The sequence below is a fragment of the Lynx rufus genome, unplaced genomic scaffold (assembly GCF_022079265.1).
Source record: "Lynx rufus isolate CCGP_SWC_20201006 ecotype Redwood Valley unplaced genomic scaffold, mLynRuf1.p SCAF_13, whole genome shotgun sequence".
NCBI lineage: Eukaryota > Metazoa > Chordata > Mammalia > Carnivora > Felidae > Lynx > Lynx rufus.
Genome location: NW_025814827.1, coordinates 17,078,554 through 17,095,529, shown reverse-complemented (window position 1 = coordinate 17,095,529; position 16,976 = coordinate 17,078,554). Strand labels below are relative to the sequence as shown.

Below are 16,976 nucleotides of genomic sequence, written 5' to 3'. Positions count from 1 at the left end.
TCTTAAAAAAAAGAAAAAAGGAAAATCGCCTTCCCTGTTTGTTATTCAGTATCTTTTTCCCCGTAATGTTTTCCTGTAGTTCTTAGATAAGCTGTAGATTTTTTGATTATTATCATAATGCCTCATTTTCTCTAGCTTCATGGAATATTTTGAGAATATTTTATAAGACTTTTTAGTTTTACAATCTTTCTGTTTGGTTGGTTGGTTGGTCAGTCAGCTAGTTCTCTTCCCTAAGTCATTTGCAAACAAGTCGCGTTTCTGCATTGGAGGACAAAGACTTCATTCACAGAGGAGCTTTACCTGAGATAGTCAACTCTTGTGAAAGTCTCTAAAGGTAAACATGGTGCTATCTGTGCTTCTCAGTTCCCCTTTGCTCTTTCAGAGGAGATAGTGTTCCTGGGCATACCTCTCCTTGGGCAACTTTCAGAGTCTGACAGTTCTAAACTCCATTGTACTATATATACCTTCATTCCTTTTAATGTCATGAGCAATTGTATCTAGAGCAGCATGGAATGGAGGATGTCCCTGAATCTCCTCGCATGGATATATAATACGGCATTCCTCGTTATATTAGCATAGACCCATCCAGTGATACTCCTTGTCCTACCACCTCTCTACCCGGATGATATCAAGGGTTTACTTTGGTACTGAGAAAAGTAAGAAATTCTGAGCTGCTTAACATGGAACTGTGAATAGATCTATGTGTTCTGGAGAACTGTGGATGACAGAGAATCTTTGAAGGTTAGGAGAACTAGAATGCTAGTTTCCCTTGTTTTATGATTTTAAAAATGTGCTAGTATTTTGGAGTCATATTAAAATTTCCCAATAATTTCTGCATAACTTTCATAGTAATTAATAGTTGTTTTCATGTAGGTCCTGTGTGTCTCTTGTTAAAGGTGATACTGGATATTAAATCTTTTTACCCCGATTGTGAATGGTATATTTTTGTTATTCTGTAATATTTTCTAAGTTGTTTCTATTTGTTTAAAGGCAAGTCATTGATTTTAGAGAATTATTGTGGTATACACACATATAACTTCCCTGTGTTAGTATTTCCAGTGGTTTTCTTGTTGATCTCATCTGTTGATGTCATCTGCAAATAGTGACCCCCCCCCCAAAAAAAAATATCACCTCCTTTTATTTATATCAATTCTCTGGTTTGAATGACTTGGCTAGCCCTTCCAGAACAGTGCTATGTAGTGATGAAAACCTTCTTTTCCTTGATCTTGATGAGAACTAATCATCAGTTTTATTTTGTTTCTGAATTATGCAGGCCAAAGGAAACATGTGAGCTGAAACAAGCCACAATTCTCTGTTTTGAAGATTTATTTTTTAACACTGGACCTTGATACTCTCAGGGATATGAAAAGTGGTCTCTATAGACTTTCTGGAAGATGCAACTACTTTCCTATTTAATACTTACTATGAATCAAGAAACAGCATATAGATCAGGTTACCAGTTTTATGGAGGAGAAAATCTTTTGGTGCCTTACTATTGCCTTTTGTGATCAGTTTCTCTATTTCAAGAACTTTTTGGGCCCTCACATATAAAGTAAATGTCTTCTGTAGTTCTAGGACTGCTGCAACTGAAAATTAGGTTATGATAAATGTTCAAGAAGTCTTAGACATTATTAGTTAAGCTTCTGACTCTTGGTTTCAGCTCAGGTCGTGATCTCACGGTTCGTGAGTTCCAGCCCTGTGTTGGGTTCCACACTGACAGCGAGGAGTCTGCTTGGAGCTTTCTCTCTCTCTTTCTGTCCCTCCCACACTCATACACACACTCTCTCAAAATAAATAAATAAATTTAAAATAAAAAAGAGTAAGATACAAAAAAAAAAAAAAAGAAAGAAAGAAGTTGGTTTTTAAATGGAGTGGATGTTAGTCCAGGTCCTCTGAGAAACAGATGCCCCAACAGGATTAAATGTGCAAGGAATTGGGTTTTTTTGTGGTAAAATATACATCATATAAAATTTACTATTTTAACCATTTTGTAAGTGTGCGGTTTGGCATTAAATATATTCACAGTGTGTTGCAACCATCACCACCATCCATTTCCACAACTTTTTTTATCTTTCCTAACTGAAATTCTGTACCCATTTAACACTAATTTCCATTCCCCTCTCCCCCTATACTCTGTTGATCACCATTCCAGTTTCTGTTTCTGAATTTGGCTAGGTACCTCATATAAATGGAATCATACAGTATTTGTCCTTTTGTGATTGGCTATTTCACTTAGCTTAATGTCATCAAGCTTCATTCATGTTGTGGCATCTGTCACAATTTCCTTTTTTTTTTTAAGCCTATATTTTTTTAGAGCAGTTTCAGGCTTACAACAAAATTGAGAGGGAGGTTTATGAGAGACTTCTCATATACTCTCTGCCTCCACACATGCATGGATAGCCATCCCCTATTATCAACATCATTCACCAGAATAGTACATTCTTTAAAAAAATTTATTTTTTTAAATTTTTTTTCAACGTTTTTTATTTATTTTTGGGACAGAGAGAAACAGAGCATGAACGGGTGAGGGGCAGAGAGCGAGGGAGACACAGAATCGGAAACAGGCTCCAGGCTCTGAGCCATCAGCCCAGAGCCTGACGCGGGGCTCGAACTCACAGACCGCGAGATCGTGACCTGGCTGAAGTCGGACGCTTAACCGACTGCGCCACCCAGGTGCCCCTTCTTTAAAAATTTTTTAAATATTTATTTTTGAGAGAGAGAGACAGAATGTGAGTGGGGGAGGGGCAGAGAGAGACAGAGAGAGAGGGGAAGACATAGATTCCGAAGTAGGCTCCAAGCACTGAGGTGTGAGCACAGAGCCTAACGTGGGCTTGAACCCACAAACCATGAGATCATGACATGAGCTGAGGTCACGCTCTTAACTGACTGAGCCACCCAGGTGCTCCTCCTCCCCCTCTTTGTTAAACCAAAGATGAACCTAGATTGACCCATTGTCATCACTCAGATATCTATAGTTTACCTTAGAGTTCACTCTTGGGATATGTCTGTGGGTTGGGACAAATGTATAATGGTATGTATCCCTCATGATAATGCCAGACAGTTTTTCATTGCCCTAAAAATCCTCTTTGTTTTACCTGTTCATCATCCCTCAGGCCCACTGCCTGCAACCACTAATCTTTTTGTCTCTTTAGTTTTGCCTTTTCCAGAATTTCTTGCACTGTAGTTGGAATCATTCAGCATATATATATAGCCTTTTCAGGTTGGCTTCTTTGACTTAATAATGTGCATTTAATGTTCCTGCACGTCTTTTCATGGCTTGATAGCTCTTTTCTTCTTAGCACTGAATAATATTCCATTGTCTGGATGCACCGCAGTTTATCCACTCACTTCCTGAAGGATATCTTGGTTGTATCCAAGTTTTGCCAATTATGAGTAAAGCCGTTGTTAATATCTAGTGCAAGTTTTTATATGGATTCCTTCAGTTTTAAGACTGAGCAGTATTTCACTGTGTATTTACATCACATTTTGTTTATCCATTCATCCGCTGATGGACATTTAGTTTGCTTCCTCTTTTTGGCTCTTGTGAACATGTGTATCAAATAACTGTTTGAGTCCCTGCTTTCTTTTAGGTATACAACTAGAAATGGAATTGCTGGATCATATTGTAATTCTCTGTTAACTTCTGAGGAATTGCCGTATTCTTTTCCACAGCTGCTGCACCATTATACATTCCCACCCACAGTGTACAAGGGGTCCAGTTTCTCTACCTCTTAGTGATACTTGTCACTTTATTTTTTGGATAATAGCCATCCTAATGAGTGAGAAGTAGTATCACATTGTATTTTTGACTTACATTTCCCTAATGATTAGTGAAATAATTGAGCATCTTTTTATGTTCTTATTGGCCATTTGTATATCTTCTTTGGAGAAATGATTATTCAATTCCTTTGCTCATTTTCAATTTTAGGTTTGGATTCTGAGTGTTGCTTACTATTTGACAAGTCACTTAAACTTTCTAAGTTTTAGTATTTTGATGGAGCTAGACATGCAGAATATTGTATAAGGCACAAAGTATGTGCCCACAAATTGGAAGATATTCTTTTTTTTCCCTTTAGTGTTTTATAATCTGTATTTCTCTCTCTCCGCACTTTGTGAATTTTGTGAGGGTTAGGACTGTGATCTTAATTTTATAATGTCAGTAGTTGGATCATTGTATCATGCAGCCCCTGATACATACCGTAATGGATCTGCTGGAACTGTTGATTCAATAAATGCAGTTTAAGTGTTCTGTGAGTTTTATCCTGGAAGTTTTTTACATTATCCCACTTTCTTCTGCACTCTGATAACATTATAGCTATAATTGCTTCTTCTGGAACCTTTAGTGTATTGTCTGTAATTGTTTATTTCATCTTGATGCCTTTGGTCAGCAAGAATCAAGTGAATTATTTGATAGCTAACAGTCTATCCTCTGAACATTATTTCCTAGTTAGGTGAGGTTGTCTTAATCATTGGTCTTTTTTCACATTTTTATTATATCTAGCCGCCTAAAAGAAGTTGAGTTTGGCCATGTCACAATAGTTATTCTGACTAACTTCCTTCTTTCCATCAGGTATCAATCACTCTGAAAGTTAATTATTATTTGCTAATAAGTTTATCAAGGTTACCCTCACTCTTTTTCATAATTGAGTATATTATCAGATTGTGTGCTCCTACTACCTGTAAGAGCAGAACTGTCTCTTTAAGAAATTTAGTTTCTTGGGGTGCCTGGGTGGCTCAGTCAGTTGAACTCATACTTCAGCTCAGGTCATGATCTCACACTCATGGGTTCGAGCCCCCCATAGGACTCTGTGCTGACAGCTCAGAGCCTGGAGCCTGCTTTGGATTCTGTGTCTCCCTCTCTCTGCCCCTCCCCGACTTACACTCTGTCTCTCTCTCTCAAAATAAATAAACAAAAAAAATTTTGAAAAAAAAAATTTAGTTTGTTTTGATGGGGCGCCGGGGTGGCTTAGTCTGTTAAGCTTCTGACTTTGGCTTGGGTCATGATTTCTGTGGTCCTGACTTCAAGCCCTGCGTCAGGCTCTGCTCACATCTCAGAGCCTGGAGCTTGTTTCATATTCTGTGTCTCCTTCTGTCTCTCTCTCTCTCTCTCTCTCTATCTCTCTCTCTCTCTCTCTGTCAAAAATAAACATTAAAAAAATGAAAAAAAAAAAGAAATTTCGTTTGTTTTGAGCATTTTGCTAATGTAGTTGTGAGCCCAGAATGGTGCCTTTTGGGGTGAAACATCTTTCTTGCTAAATGAAGTTTTGACTATTCAAAATATGTAACAAACCGTATTGTCCATACTATTTAGCTGTAAGTAGTGGAAGTTATTAAGCATTTAGGTGTACTAGGAGAGAGTATTCTGTCAGGTACTTGATTTCATATTCTTAAACTGGCACATAGTAAAATAAATATCAGTAAAGGAGAGTTAAAAATTCAAAACATGTTCTAATATCCCGGTGGTATAAGTATTATTTTTTTTCCACTTACATGAAAAAAGTGGATAAATAGTGGACATAGTTCTAGTTCCTTTTCTGATAATCTTTAAAACTTGTATAGAAAAATACAAAATCATCTTATGGATGTTTTTAAAAATCTTTTAGAGCTCTGTAAAATCTCTCATCAAATTTTTATTTAAACTTAACAATACTTATCATTGGTGGTTAATGTTCATACCAGTAATAATGACTGGTTATAAAACATATTTCAGTTTAGAAGTAGAGTTCCTCAAAGTTGTATCCGTAATCTTAATGACTTTTTACTCCCACTTCTGCTCACATAAGTGTAATTTATTAAAAAAAATAATTTTTTTTTAATCTTTATTTTTGGGAGAGAGACAGAGTGTGAGCAGGGGAGGAGCAGAGAGAGAGGGAGACACAGAATCCGAAGCAGGCTCCAGGCCCTGAGCTGTCAGCACAGAGCCTGACGCGGGGCTTGAACTCACGAACTCTGAGATCATGACCTGAGCCAAAGTCGGACACTCAACTGACTGAGTCACCCAAGCGCCCCACATAAGTGTAATTTATGATGTAAATTGCCAAATCCTAACCCTATTTTTAGTTCTGAAAGTTAACATTTTTAGTCATTGTGCTTTTTTTCACGGAAGGTTTACTACTAGTTGTGTATCCTATACTAATATCAGGAGTAATTGGTATGCCACTTTCATGACATAGCAATAAAATGATCGGATCAAACTCACAAAGAGGTACTAGTCCTGTAGATTCAGTATTGAAACAATGTATAATAGCAAACCAGCCCTGATGTGGCTAAGGAGATAGATATATCTAGTACATATTTAACCTCCTTTTTAAATTAGCTCAACCAATCATTTTTATTGAAATAAAAGGCTAGAGGGGTGCCTGCGTGGTTCAGTCCATTAAGCATCTAACTTCGACTCAGTCATGATCTTGCAAGGCGTGGTTTCAAACCTCATGTTGGGCTCTGTGCTGATAGCTCAGAGCCTGGAGCCTGCTTCAGGTTCTGTGTCTCCCTATCTCTCTGCCCCTCCCCCACTTGTGCTCTGTCTCTGTCTTGTGCTGTCTCAAAAAATGAATAAACATTAAAAAAAATGTAAAAAAAGGGAATAAAAGACTACATTATGATTTCATCAAATACCAAAGAGTTTGTAACATTCTTTATTGATTCTTTGTGTTAGTTTTGCTGTGTTTTTAGTTAAAAAATGCAGTACTGGTATTTGTTTCTTTTCATGAACTTCTTTTTCTCAGTTTAAAATAAGAACATGAATTAGAGTACTCCCTTGGTGGGAACAGTTTAGATAACATGGGGTGTTAATTTTGCATATGATGTATGCTTGACAGATTACTCTGAGAACAGTTATTGGTGTGCAAACACACGCACGCCCCCCACCCCCACCCCCCACCGGCCACCGTATACCACCTGTCCCTTATTCTCTCCCTGCTGTCAGCTGGGCAGATAAAATTCTCCAAAACCCAGAGCAGAGTTAACCATAAAGAGTTCCATTGTTTTGGCTTTGGGGCATAAACTAATGGAAAAGAAATCGAGTTTAATAAATTATGCAATGAATCACTTCTTTGTAAGTTTACTTATGGATTCCTGTTCTCAGAAGTGATCTGTCCTTTTGGCAGGTTTTCATTGCCTCTCAGGATCTCCATTACCAGGACTCAGAGGGTAACTTACTAATTAAGGGTGAGGAGTCTGAAATGGTTTTTTTTCTGCAACATATAAAGCTTATGTTTTCAGTGATCCAACTTGTCAAGACTCCTGGGAGATGTAGACTTCTGGAAGATCCCCAGATTTTTCCAAATGACGTAACACTTGATGGGATTGGAGAGGGGTCCATAGTTATCTTCTACTTTCCCTTTTGACTTTTTGACAATGCCCTTATGGAGGTAGAATTCACATACCATTACAATTCTCCCTGTTTAAGTGTGTACGTCAGAGGTTTTTACAATATTCAAAGTTGATTATCACCACAGTCAGTTTTAAAAACATTTTCAGTTCACTGAAAGTAACCCTATACTCTTTGGCCATCACATCCCAATCCTGTTCTCCTGCCCCAGGCAATGACTACTCTACTTTCTGTCTCTATAGCATTGGCTGTTGTGGACATTGTTATGAAAGGAATCTTAAAAAATGTAGTCTTGTGACTTTTTTTTTTTAGTGTAGCATTTTTGAGGTTCATATCATTTTGTAGCGTGAATTAATATTTCATTTCTTCCTTCCTTCCTTCCTTCCTTCCTTCCTTCCTTCCTTCCTTCCTTCCTTCCTTCCTTCCTTCCTTCCTTCCTTCCTTTTCTTCTTTCTTAGATGCGGGGAGGGGCAGAAGGAGAGAGAGAATCTTAAGCAGGCTCAGTACGGGGCTTTATCCCATGACTGACTGTGAGATCATGACCTGAGCCAAAACCAAAAGTCACATGCTCAACCTACTTAGCCACCCAGGTGCCTCTCATTTCTTTTGATTTGTGAATAATCATTGTATGGATTTATTCATCAGTTGATGGCCATTTGTTTACACTTTTGGGCTATTGTGACTATTGGTGCTATGAATAATATGGCTACACCATTTTACATTCCTAAGTGGGCTACAGCATTTTATATTCCACCAGCAACGTGTGAAGATTCCAGTTCTATTATATGCTTGCCAACACTTGTTATCTATATTTTTTTATTATAGCCATCCTGGTGGGCTGCCCCTTGAATCTTAAATCACACATACTCATGCCTTATTATTATGATTTGTATTTGTTTTTAATATTTATTTTTCAGAGAGACACATGAGCAGGGGAGGGGCAGAGAGTGAGTGAGACACAGAATCTGAAGCAGGCTCCAGGCTGTGAGCTATCGGTACAGAGCCTGATGTGGGGCTCATGTTCATGGACTGTAAGATCATGATCTAAGCTAAAGTCAGACGCTTAACCAACTGAGCCATCCAGGCCCCCCATGATTTGGGTTTTCTTACATTTAATTGTGGTGATCCTTGTCTGAGTGGCTGCCTCTTGTAATTTGCTCATTGCTGTGCCCATATGTTCACCCATCTTTGTGTTCCTCCTTTATTACTGATCCTGCTGAACTCCATACAGGGCTTGATTTGGATGTAGCACTGCCTGTTCTTCTAAATAAGAATAATAGAAGGTAGTATAGAAGATGGAGGTTTTGATAGCTTTATATAGCAGTAGGCTGTTTCTGGGGTTCTTGGATGGCTTAGTCAATGGAACATGCGACTCTTGATCTCAGGGTCATGAGTTCAGGCCTTACATTGGGCATGGAGCCTACTCAAAAAAAAAACAAACAAAAAATAGAAGTTGGGTGTTCCATTTTTAAAATTACTCTCCTCAGTTCTGATAATAGTTATATATTAAAATAAAGTGGGAGACCTGTGAGGTTGTATAGTCCTGTTAATTGTCATTTGTGGAGAAGGAAAAGACTTCCTACCAATACCTTTTTATCTTCTTTGTAGGAAGTGGTTCAAAAGTGCCTAACAAAAGTGAGTTTTGTTAAATACAAAACTCATCTGTAGTGTTAGAAGTTAAGATAGTGGTTACAACTCCCAGTAGGTGGAATGACTGGAAGGGGATTTCTGGGATGCTCGTTATCTTCTGTTCTGTGATCTTAGAGGTTACATAGATACGTTCATTTTGTGAGAGTTCATTGAGCTAAAAATTTAGAATATGTGTGTCTGTTATACTTAAGTAAATGCTTAAGTTAAAAATGTTAACATTATTTAATCATATTTTACTCTTGTCACAATTAACTGCCTTTTAATAGATACATTCCATTTTGAGTCATATTTATTACTTTTACATTATCACAGTTCTTGTGTATACATTACATTAATGTAGGTGCATTAATTTCAAGTCCTGTTGGTCATCAGCCCCTGATTTCAGAGGTAGAAAGATTTAGGTTAGTTTTAGGAAGTTTGGTTTTATGTTCTGGTCTACTGCTCTAACTGAATGATCTTTAGCAACTCACAGTCTTAGCTGGAGTCCTTCTGCATGTATCTAAAACTTTGGGAAATGCAGTAATTGTGTATTTTGTCTGTCATTGAGTTCAGATTCTCATCAGAGAACAAAGTAGTATGAAGAAAAGAACCATGGGAAAGAGAAGATATATTTTTACTAGAGCATTATTTATAGTAATCTTTCTAATATGGTAACCATCTAGATGTACAAGAAATATTTAATTACCACTTTCAGGATACCAGGAGAAACACATTGACTAATCAGAATCTTTTGAATGCTAGTCCTTTAATCTCTGATTACTGTAATAGGTTTTGAAGAAATTGTTAGATTTTGACCAAATATGTTACTGAAGGTAGTAAGATACATAGTAAGTTTTTAGTTAATAGAAGTTTTCAAGTAGGCTTATGTTCTATAATCTTAACTATATTTCTAAAAATTGAGTATGTGGAAGAGGTACCAGAGAAATAAGCCTTAAAAGAACAGTAAAATGACTTACAGCCATTTTATATCCTGATATATCAGGGAAGGACAGTTCTGCCTTATTATAGGGATGTTCTCAGTGGAATCTGAAACTCTTCAGTTAGTATAATAAAACACATTAACCATCTTTTTAATCTCTAATTGTGTCTTTTAGGCCTCCCTTAAAGTTTCCCATGTCTCAATGGACTCCTGAATATAACAAGCTCTATACCTTAAAAGTGGATATGAAGAGTGAGATTCCTTCTGATGCGCCAAAGACACAGGAGAGTCTGAAAGGGATCCTCTTGCATCCACAGCCCATTGGGGCAGCCAAAAGTTTTCCTGCAGGAGTTGAGATGATTAACAGTAAAGTGGGGAATGAATTCTCTCATTTGTGTGATGATTCTCAAAAACAAGAGAAGGACATGAATGGTAACCAACAAGAGCAAGAAAAAAGTGTTGTGAGGAAAAAACGCAAAAGCCAGCAGGCTGGCCCTTCTTACATGCAAAATTGTGTTAAAGAGAACCAGGGAATATTAGGATTGAGGCAACACCTAGAAACACCAAGCGATGAAGATAATGATTCCTCTTTTAGCGATTGTCTTTCTTCTCCTTCATCTAGTCTGCATTTTGGAGATTCTGACACTGTGACTTCAGATGAGGATAAAGAAGTCTCTGTAAGACATTCCCAGGCAATTTTGAGTGCTAAAAGTAGAACTCATAGTGCACGGTCCCAAAAGTGGCCTCGGACAGAGACAGAATCTGTTTCAGGATTGTTAATGAAAAGACCCTGTTTTCATAGCAGTTCATTAAGGAGACTTCCATGCAGAAAGAGATTTGTGAAAAATAATTCCTCACAGAGGACACAGAAACAAAAAGAGAGGATATTAATGCAGAGGAAAAAACGAGAAGTATTAGCCCGAAGAAAATACGCGTTGCTCCCCAGTTCTAGTAGTTCCAGTGAGAATGACCTCAGCAGCGAATCCTCTTCCAGCTCATCAACTGAAGGAGAAGAAGATTTGTTTGTTTCTACCAGTGAAAACCACCAAAACAATCCAACTGTTCCCTCAGGTAAAAATGTTTAAGTTGAGCAAAACCTGCTATTGCATTGTGTTTGTGCTTAAGTTTTTTCTACATTTTAGTGGATTTCATTGCTGTGAGAAGGAATCGGAGGCTCGATTAACTTTTATTTTTAAGCCATATAAATAAATTACTGACTGTAGTATTAAACCATGACTCTAAGATCCAGATTTTTTCAGATAGCTCTGTGATAGATTTCTTTCACATTCAACCACAGTAGTAACACTAAAAAAGTAATTAATATTATTTTTCCTTTAGGCACTCTGTTCTTATTGTTTACTAGTTATCTTGTCTTGATCTTTATAATTGAGAAATAATTTCAAGTATTTGAGAGGTGCTTTTATTCCAATACTAGAACACAAACTTTTAGTCCTGACAGTGCTCAGTAGAGCATGTGATTAATCAGTTAAAATTGAATAACTGATAGAGGACTAGCTTGAGTGCAGTCTCCCCTCCTCACAGTAAATATTATATTTAACTAGCATAAGATTATGTACAGTCTCTGAAGTACAGGTATGTTCCATATATACCCTTTTTTACGGTTTGTTGTAATTTAAAGGAAGTTGATGAAGTAAACATGAATAAAGTCCGAATTGAGGGAAAAGATTAATTTCATGTGAAAGAATGGGGGAGGAGGAGAGCTTTTTAAAGGGCTAAGATCATGGTTTGTAATAGTGACACAAAGGTTTCCCAGTCTTTGCCTGATGTCCTGCTTGTCAAGGGTAGAGCCTGCTAATAATCTACTGTGCTGATATGCCATTTTTCCCTGTTTCTTTTCTCCTTCTGTAACGGGTTAAGTACAAGTACTTACCTTCCAAGATTCCCATTTCTATTTGTCTATCTGTGCCAGAACCCTGAAACCAGTAACTTTGATCTTTAGTCTAAGCCATGTCCAGTTTATTTTTTTTTTAACCTACCCAAGTATTTAATTCTTTTTTTAAAAAGTTAATTTATTTGTTTTGAGAAAGAGAGCACACATGAGGGAGGGGCAGAGAGAGATGGGGAGAGAGAAGAATCTCAAGTAGGTTCTGTGCTGTTAGCGCAGAGCCCAATGCAGGGCTCAGACTCACAAACTGTGAGATGATGACCTGAGCAGAAAACAACAGTTGGATGCTTAACCTGCTGAGTCCCTCAAGAGCTCCTCCAAGTATTTGTTTTAAAGAGTTCATTGAGATCATCTACAGCTGGGAGGAGGTTACAGCAACCATTCTCTGAGGTCTTTTGAGAAAGAGGGAGGAGAGAATAGGAGTTGTCTTGCTTAATTGCCATATTTTACATTTTGCCACATATTTGCCATTTTTCTCAGGTGGTTAGAATGTGAAGACTTATTTGGGGAAGAGGGAGCAGCAGAGCCCAATTTCTGCTTGAAATTAGCGAGGCAGAAGGGTTGGTGCTGTGAGGTAGAAGTTCCAAGGAGCTGGAATTTGTAGGAGGCATGAAGATAGAGTTGATGTAGGTCAATATCAATGTTGTTTCTAGGAAGTAAGGAGTTCATATACTCTCAACTTTCAAGATAAATGCAAACTCTAGAATTCATTTTTAAATCTTATTTAATACTTTCTGTAGCATGTGGTTTTTACTGTCTTTGGAAGAGTTGCATTATTTCAACATATTTTCATACATTTAAGAGGAATGTTTGTCTCTGGAAACACAAAGCCAAACATTGAAACAAAATTCTTTTATTTTTTTTTTCCTGGTTTTTAGACCAGTGTTTTGTTTTGAACTAATTTATTTGTTTTTTAAATAATGGTTTAATAATAACATTCTCATAGTGTGGAATTTTAAAAATACCAAGAATGTTTAAAATAAAAAACAAAAGTTTACCACTTCTTCTTAGGTCCCAGTTTTATTACCCAGAAGTATTCAGTTAGCAGTTTCTTCTGTTAACAGAAAATGTGGAAACATATATAAGGGTAAATAAATACGAGTTTTTAAAATATTAGTGTGTATGGTTATCTCATTTTTAAAAAATGGTTGCGTAGTATTTCCTTTCTTTGGATATTTCATAATTTATTTAGCCAGGTTATGTTGGTGAATATTTGCCGAATTGAACAGCCTTGTATGTACAGTTTTGCATACCTATGTGAGCATATCTTGAGGAATAATTTCTAAAAGTATATAGGAAGTTAACATGCATTTTAAAATTTGCTAGTTATTATCATCAGAATGCCCTCCAAGGAGTTTTCATCAAGTTCCTTTACCTTCCAACAGTAGATGATTTCATGATGATAGTAAAAATACCTACTAGCCCTTTTCGGGTATTTACTCCATGCTGGTAATGTTCTGAGTGTTGATATGTATTTCTCATTTCATCCTCCCAGCATTCTTAGGAGGTGTCTTCTGTTCTTATCACCCTCATATTACAGATAAAGCCTTTGTAAAACCATTTTAGAATGATTTATATTCAGAATTAACTGAAATATTGATGGGACATAGTTCTATTTTCAAGAAATTTCAGCTCTCAAAACCTGACTTGGATTATTAAGAGAAGGGTTTTTCTTCTAGATTTATTTTTAGGGCTGGCTTTCAGACTCCAGTTCTGGTATGGTTTTGTGTGTTGGGAATTAGGAGAGGGTGGGAATATCTCAAATTTTAATTAGATTTATCTACTATAATAATATGATTTGTATGGATGGGTATTAGTTACTCTGGAGGTGCTAGGACAAAATTTTCACCCACTATCCATCAACACTTACTGGCTACTGCTATAGTGAGCTGATGGAAAGAATGTTTGATGTGTTATTTTGTTGTATCGTCAAACTCTGTAAGATGTAACAGTTGTATATACTTAACTGGTTTTACCAAGTCATCTAAGAATGAGTTGTCAGTACCTTATATTGTATAACAAGCATTAGTTCCGATGTTGTAATCACTAGATTTCTGGGAAAACCCTATTTACCTCATCTTCATTAATTGTTTTTTAAATTTATTATGGCTCTCTTTTTAACCAAAGGAAGCCAAAATGATATGTGACTTAGGTTGTTAGACTTTGAGTTATTCCCAGTTGCCAGTTAGTTGAGAATTTATACATCCAGTTTTGTACCTGATAATATTTGCCAAGAGCTTCAGATACTTGAAAATAACCTAATAGAAGCTAAGTTTGAGAGTAGATGTTAAATTTTAGTGACATATTTCTGTGATCTATTCATTGAACCTTATCTGAACTGCTGCTTACATTTTTATATAGTCCTTGTATTAGCACTGGAAAATGCACATTTATTTCCCAGTTGTTGCTGTTTAATGACTATATTTTTATTCACAGCTTAAAATATGTGTGTGTGTGTCTGTACACATACACACACACGCACACGTATATATCCAATAGATACATACTCATATTTTCCAGTTGCATGCCATACTGTATTGACTTAAGTGTTCTAAAAGTTTACTTTTAGGGGCACCTGGGTGGGCTTGTGCATTCATGCCCTGCATTGGGCTCCACAGCCTGGAGCCTACTTTAAAAAAAAAAAGTTTACTTTTAAACTTTAAAAGATAACCTTTAAGATAAATTTGAGGGGCGCCTGGTTGGCTCAGTCAGTTAAGCGTCCGACTTCGGCTCAGGTCATGATCTTGCAGTCGGTGAGTTCAAGCCCCGCTTCGGGCTCTGTGCTGACAGCTCGGAGCCTGGAGCCTGTTTCGGATTCTGTGTTTCCCTCTCTCTCCGACCCTCCCCTGTTCATGCTGTGTCTCTCTCTGTCTCAAAAATAAAAATAAACATTAAAAAAAAAAAAAGATAAACTTGAAGATAACCTTTGGAATTATAAAGTCCTAATAACTAGGAGTTATATTTGTAAAAATTTCTTTTCCTCCTTTTCCAGATAGCATTGATAGAGCTGGGTTTTTTGTTGTTGTTTGTTATTTTTATATGGAAATTTTCACACATAAAAACAGTTACACGTACATAATCTAGCTTCAGTTTTCAACATTCTGCCATTCTTCATCTCTCACCCCTCAATTTTTTTTTTTTTCCTGGAGAATTTCAGAACAATTTCTAGATACCCTACCATTTAAGTTATTTTATATATTGCATATTTCCTGCAAACTGGTATTTAGATCTAAAAGCTTGATTTAATTTAACTTCAGGAACACTTCCTTGGTTGTGCTGTGTATTTCCTATTGTATCACTTGTTAAAATTGATTAGAGGGTTCTGATGGTGTCATTCTGATCCTTCCACTCTAAAGTTCCCCATCAACATTTCATGTAGTATTAGCAACAGCTTTGATGATCTTGCCCAGATCCATTCTTTCATTTAGGGGTTGCAAAATGTTGACTTTCTAAATCTGTCATTCTGCTTACATTTATTAATGAAGGTTCTTCTACAAAGAATTCTTCAACTAACTGGTTATTCTGAAATGAGGTCCATATGAGAAAGGCAAGATGGATGCTTGATTTTACCACTTTTCAGAATGAATTGGTGCTCTAGCAGTATCCAAAGAGGAGTTTTCATTTTTTTTTTAAATTTTTTTTTTTCAACGTTTATTTATTTTTGGGACAGAGAGAGACAGAGCATGAACGGGGGAGGGGCAGAGAGAGAGGGAGACACAGAATCGGAAACAGGCTCCAGGCTCTGAGCCATCAGCCCAGAGCCTGACGCGGGGCTCGAACTCCCGGACCGCGAGATCGTGACCTGGCTGAAGTCGGAGGCTTAACCGACTGCGCCACCCAGGCGCCCCGGAGTTTTCATTTTCAGGTATCATTATGAACTCATGGGTTTTAGCATAGTTGATGTATAGCAATCTTTTTATTCTGTTTGATGTTCAAATAGTTTCACCTTTGGCCAGTGGGATCATCTTCAAGTTAGGTTTATGTCCTTTTGATACCACCCCAGTGGTCTTTGACAAGATGGTCTCTGATAAAACAGGATGGTCCAGATCCATAGTTTACATTTCCTGCCTCAAACCTGGAAACAACCATTTTTTAAAAACTACTACTCATTTCCTTTCATTCCTGAGTTATAGTTAGAGGCTATAGACTGGGAATTAAGGTGTTTGTTGTTCTACTGAGTTATTGATTTCAGCATTTTTCTTTTAATGTTTATTTACTTTGAGAGAGCGCTAGTGAGGAGGGTAGGTGCAGAGAGGGAGGGAGAGAGAATCCCAAGCAGGCTCTGCACTGCTAGCGGAGAGCCGAGCATGGAGCTTAAACCCACAAACTGCGAAATCACGACCCGAAAACAACAGCCAGACGACCAACCAACTGAACTACCCAGGGGTCCCACTTTTCAGCGTTTTTAATGGACAAAGTTAGGAATGTAAAGATTTTAGAAAGAGATAAATCATTAATTTTTATATGACTATTTCCATTGAAAGTTTAGGTTTAGGGATTTTTATGTAAACTTCTGTTTTATATTTGGATCTCTTTACTCTTACATTGAAAACTGTGATTCTTAATAACAATCGCTTTTTGGCTTTATCCTGTACATACTATAAATACACATAAATGAACATTCATAAATGAATAAAAATGAAAATATTTACAATTTACAATATTACAGTTATTACTAACAGCAATGCTAATAAAGATTTTTTTGGGTTCCTTTTTGCTGTTGGCCAGTCTTCTTTGGTTATGCCATTGATTTAATATGCATTTAGGTTCATTCGTTTCAGAGTTTTTCTTTCTTTAAGGTATTTGTTAAAAGCTTTAATTTTGCTTTTTAATTATGTAAAACATTTACCTGGTTACAAAGTCAAAATTTTTTGTAATTAAAAATTTACTTATTTTGAGAAAGATAGTGTGAGTGTGGAAGGGGCAGAGAGAGAGAGAGAGAGAATCTCAAGCCTGATGTGGGGCTCGAATTCATGAAACTGTGAGATCATGACCTGAACTGAAATCAGGAGTTGGATGCTTAACTACTGAGCTACCAGGCACCCCGAAGTCAAACCTTTTAAACAGGATTGTATTCACTGAGCTCTAGTTTCCCAACTCTGCCCTCTCTTCCTATCTTTCTCTTTCTCACAGATAAGCGTTTTCATTACTTTTTAATTTTGTTATTCCAT

General features: G+C 36.9%; 1 protein-coding gene across 5 annotated transcripts in view; it reads left to right on the top strand.

Annotated features, from left to right (window-relative positions):
- The window catches only part of RNF111 (ring finger protein 111), a 99,893-nt gene that overhangs the window by 33,742 nt on the left and 49,175 nt on the right, over positions 1–16,976 (top strand). For all 5 annotated transcript variants that reach the window (XM_047075045.1, XM_047075044.1, XM_047075043.1 and 2 more), the window contains exon 2: positions 10,075–10,970. In XM_047075045.1, coding sequence (XP_046931001.1) covers positions 10,094–10,970 — 877 coding nt within the window. In that variant the 5' untranslated portion in view covers positions 10,075–10,093. The remainder of the gene's footprint in view (positions 1–10,074; positions 10,971–16,976) is intronic.